The following is a 4,377-nucleotide window of genomic DNA, read 5'->3' on the forward strand; positions in this document are numbered from 1 at the left end:
GATTCCACCTGTTCTTACAGGTTTAATCAGATTAATAATCTATACTCATCTGATTCCACCTGTTCTTACAGGTTTAATCAGATTAATAATCTATACTCATCTGATTCCACCTGTTCTTACAGGTTTAATCAGATTAATAATCAGATTAATAATCTATACTCATCTGATTCTACCTGTTCTTACAGGTTTAATCAGATTAATAATCAGATTAATAATCTATACTCATCTGATTCTACCTGTTTGTACAGGTTTACTCAGATTAAAAATCAGATTAATAATCTACATTCATCTGATTCCACCTGTTCTTACAGGTTTAATCAGATTAATAATCTATACTCATCTGATTCTACCTGTTCGTACAGGTTTAATCAGATTAATAATCAGATTAATAATCAGATTAATAATCAGATTAAAATCTACATTCATCTAAACTCTGGCTTCACAGCAGCAGAGCAACAGCCTCAGATTATCAGCTGATGTTTGAACATCTGTAAATGATTTGATCAGAAGTTTAAATGTTAAAAAGATCAAATAAAAACAACATGAAGGATTTTTGGGACGAACCAGATTATTTTTTAACAAAACATGAAAACCTTGTTTTAAAAAGTCCTCGGGTTGTTAAATAAAACTCCTCTGGATTATTCTGGATTACAGCAAACGCAGGTTCTTCTCTTCCTGTTTGTGATTATTCTGTTATTATTCAGTTTCAGCCTGTTAAACAAATAATCTGAAATAATCTGTGATAAAGGTTTTTATAGGCTTCAAATCGACTTTTAATGGATTAAAGCTACTTTCTGTTTTCAGTTTTGTTCTGAAAAAAGTCTTTAACTCATCGAAACATAAATTAACCTCTCCAGATTAGAGTAATTTAATCTAATCCTCAGGTTTGATGAATAAATAAATCAGTTTTAAACATTTATCTTTTAATAAACGTTCATTTTAAATCAGAATAAAAAGCTGAAATGAGTGAAACCACAAACAGAACCTGAGTCGGACCCAGCAGGTCTCAGAGGATCCTGGTTTGGTCTGAGGGCTTACGGGTCGGATCGGTCCGGTTCTGATTTTATTTTAAATAAAAAATAATAAAACTTCTAGTTTTGATCCTTTTTAAAATGTTCTGACGTCCGATCCAAACGTGGAGCGGTTCTGTTCAGTTCTGCTGCAGAACCGGTCCTACTTACTGCAGCGTTTGATCGACTGAGTTAATTAGAAAGGTTCTGAAGGTCCGGTTCAGGACCACTGTGGGTCAGGAAACATCAGGTCCACGGGCTTCAGAGCATTTAAACAAATTTAATGAAAATGTAAAAATTTATAAAAACTGTTTTTATAAATAAAATGTTTTTAATCTGAGACGCTGCAGAACTGCTGCTGGGTTTATGGGTCAGAACCCGAACAGAACCCGAACAGAACCCGAACAGAACCCGAACAGAACCTGAACAAACCTTAAAGTTTAACTTTATTTATATTTGATGTAACGAGGATTTTACTGTTTTTAGGTTTCAGGTTGAAGACTTGATTTTGTTTATGCTGGATTATGCTGGATTATTGATTAAACAGATAAATTTAACTTTATTTAAGCTTTTGATTCTTCCTCTCACCTGTTCTGTTAGTCTGGATTATCTGTCAGGTTGAAGCTGCTGCAGCTCAGCAGATTTTAACTCTTCAAAAAACCACTCAGTTTATAAAATGTTATTAATATTTCTGATTTTCTTCCTCATATTTTAATATTTACAGGATTTAATCTGAAGTCTCGTCTGTTTTAACTCTGTTTGTAGCAGATTAGTTTCTTCTTTAACTTGATTTAATCTTAAATTAAAAAGGTTTGTTATAAATCAGATATTATAAATTAAACTTTTCACATCTGCATTACACATAAAAATGAAAGTGCAGCAAATATTTAACTTCCTGTAAAACAAGCTTAATCTGTAATTTCTGAGTCTGAGCCATGTGGACTTTTATTTTAATTTGATGAACAATAAATGTTTATTTATATTTTTTGTCTAAAAAGCTCTTTTTATTATAAAATGTCAATTAAGACCCTTAAATATTAACTGTAAATTTAATGCAGACTTGAGAGATTAATTTTACCTTCAAACATCTGCAGAAACAGCTGGAAATAGTTACAATAAATCAGATTAAATCTGAGAGTCTTGCGGGATTCRCGGGTTTTGATGCAGATTGACTCAAGTTCAGGTTTAATCTGATTTTTGTGTTTAATAATTCAAATTAAAACTTTATCAAACCGGACCTGAAGCTAAACAAATAAGAGCATTTTTAAGATTTAAAAACCGTAATTAAAATTATTTTATTAAGCTTAAATTTGTGAGGTTTAATAATAAAACCGTTTAAAATCAAAATGTTTCATTTTACAGAAAATTAATCCGTTAAATTAGCTTTAATTTGTAGAATAAATTTGTAAAAACCCACTGACTAAAACTAAACTGTGAAACTTTTTGTGAACCTGAGAATAAAAGCAGGTTTTCTCCCGGTCCTCTCGGAGCAAAGCAGGAACCGAACTCCGTATAAAACCGGGTTAAATTGGGTTTAAACGAGCAGAACTTCGGTTCTGGTGGATATTGTTGAAGCCGTCTTGACTTCTGAAGATGACTCCGGTTCGGGAAGCTGTTCGGCTCTTCGAACCGCACGGACCGGGCCGCGGCAGGAACCGAACCGGGCCGAGAGAAGCCGAGAGGCGGCTGAGGAGTTCGGCGGTTCGGAGCTGAAAACCATCAAACCCAGTTTGTTTTATTTTAACTCTAATCTCAAATGTTCCGCCGAACGACGGGAATCTGTTTAAACTTCAGCTTTAAGTTGATAAATTAACATTTTTGTTTATTTAAAGTGAATTATTTTATTTTTCATGGTTTTTGTCATTTTTTTGATCTGGTTCATAATGTCCATCTGCTGGTTCTGGTTCCGATGATTAGTTAGAATTTAAAACAAATCTTGTCCTCTCAGTTTAACCTGATGGGTTTTCCAGAACCGGAGGTTCGGACTTTCGATCCGGTGGACTCGAACAGAAAGTTTCCTCCCTCCACCGGACTGAGYCGAACACTCGGTTCTGTTCGGCTCGGTTCTGTGTGCGGTGTTTTACCTCTGGGCCGCCGTGTTCGCATCCAGGATCCCCGCGCCCTGCATCCAGGAGCGGACCGGGGTCATGCCGGTGGGGAGCGGCTCCTCCTTCATGGTCAGGGCCCCCCGGGGGAGGCCGTCCTGGATGGAGAACATCAACACGTCCTTCTGGGAGCTTCAGAACCGAGTCGAGATGAAGAATAATCCTCCCTGAAAGAGCCACTCAAGCAGCCAGAGGACCACCTGGATTAAGGTGGAGGAGAGGAGTGATGAGGAGGAGGAGGAGGAGGAGGAGGAGGAGGGGAGGGGGGACACAGGAGTCAGCTTCCCCAAAGTACCGGGTCCAAATCCAGAGAAGAGCCCCGGATTCCTCTGGGCTTCTTTAGATCCCCGCCGCGGTTCGGCGATTTAAAACCTCCGTGTGAAGTAAAAGGAGAGGAGAGGGAGAACCGAGCAGAACCGGGCCGGACAGGGAGAACCGAACCGAGCCGCGCAGGAGGACAAACAAACAAAGCGGAGAAAAGTGGGATAAAAACGGACGCAGCTTGAAAAAGGAGCGGGATGAAATGAAGAAGAAGGAGCAGAGACGGACCGAGGCGGGCTGCGGGTCCGGGGGGACAGCAGGGGGGGAGTGGGCAGCTCCTCCCCTCCCTCCCCGGCTCTTTATGGCTCCGCTGTCCCGGAGGAGAGCTCCTTCTCCCGGGTTCGACGCTCCGAGCATCCTGTGGGACCGCGTGGAGCGGGAGAGGGGCGGGGCCATGCCCATATAAGGACGGCTCATTTAAATATCTGTCCGGCCTCTGGCTCCTGATTGGCTGGAGCCKCTCTTTGCATCAGAGTCTCACAAAGCTCCACAGAAGAGTGTGTGGAGGAAACAAAGTTAACAGGTGAGAACAATGTCACCTGACAGGTGTGTGTGCAGTGCTCCAGCTCAGCCCACCAGAACAGAACCGGTTCTGACTCATACTGAAGCAGATCAGAACTAAATCTTTAAAACATCGCTCATCATGGAGTGACTCTAATCTACCACTACAAATTTAAATTAAAATAACTGATCAGGCCGATTAGCTGTGGCGGCCATCTTGAACCAGGCTGACAGAAGTTAATTTATAATTCCTTTCAATCATTATTTAATGAGTTTTACTACAATCCTATGGGATAAATCTTGTGCCAGCAGGAACTGAATTTGAATTTCTCAGATTAAATCTGAATGTGCAGAATTTGAAACTGAATTTAAAGTTTTGTATCTGAATTAATTTGCTTTGAAACTGTATTTTGGTTTTTAAAAATTCAGTTTGACTACTT

General features: G+C 39.4%; 2 protein-coding genes across 2 annotated transcripts in view; both read right to left on the reverse strand.

The window, feature by feature from the left end:
• Nucleotides 1-3,943, reverse strand: part of LOC106536185 (transcription factor COE3) — a gene marked incomplete in the record, with an annotated part of 38,767 nt that extends 34,824 nt beyond the window's left edge. The window contains 1 exon segment of the mRNA XM_014033393.1: nt 3,134-3,943. Coding sequence (XP_013888847.1) covers nt 3,134-3,228 — 95 coding nt within the window.
• The window catches only part of LOC106536184 (circumsporozoite protein-like), a gene marked incomplete at its 5' end in the record, with an annotated part of 2,071 nt that continues 1,429 nt past the window's right edge, over nt 3,736-4,377 (reverse strand). Inside the window, one exon of the mRNA XM_014033392.1 lies at nt 3,736-3,794. Within this exon, the coding sequence (XP_013888846.1) occupies nt 3,736-3,794 (59 nt within the window). The remainder of the gene's footprint in view (nt 3,795-4,377) is intronic.

The sequence above is a fragment of the Austrofundulus limnaeus genome, unplaced genomic scaffold (genome assembly GCF_001266775.1).
Source record: "Austrofundulus limnaeus strain Quisiro unplaced genomic scaffold, Austrofundulus_limnaeus-1.0 Scaffold1722, whole genome shotgun sequence".
Taxonomy (NCBI): Eukaryota; Metazoa; Chordata; class Actinopteri; order Cyprinodontiformes; family Rivulidae; genus Austrofundulus; species Austrofundulus limnaeus.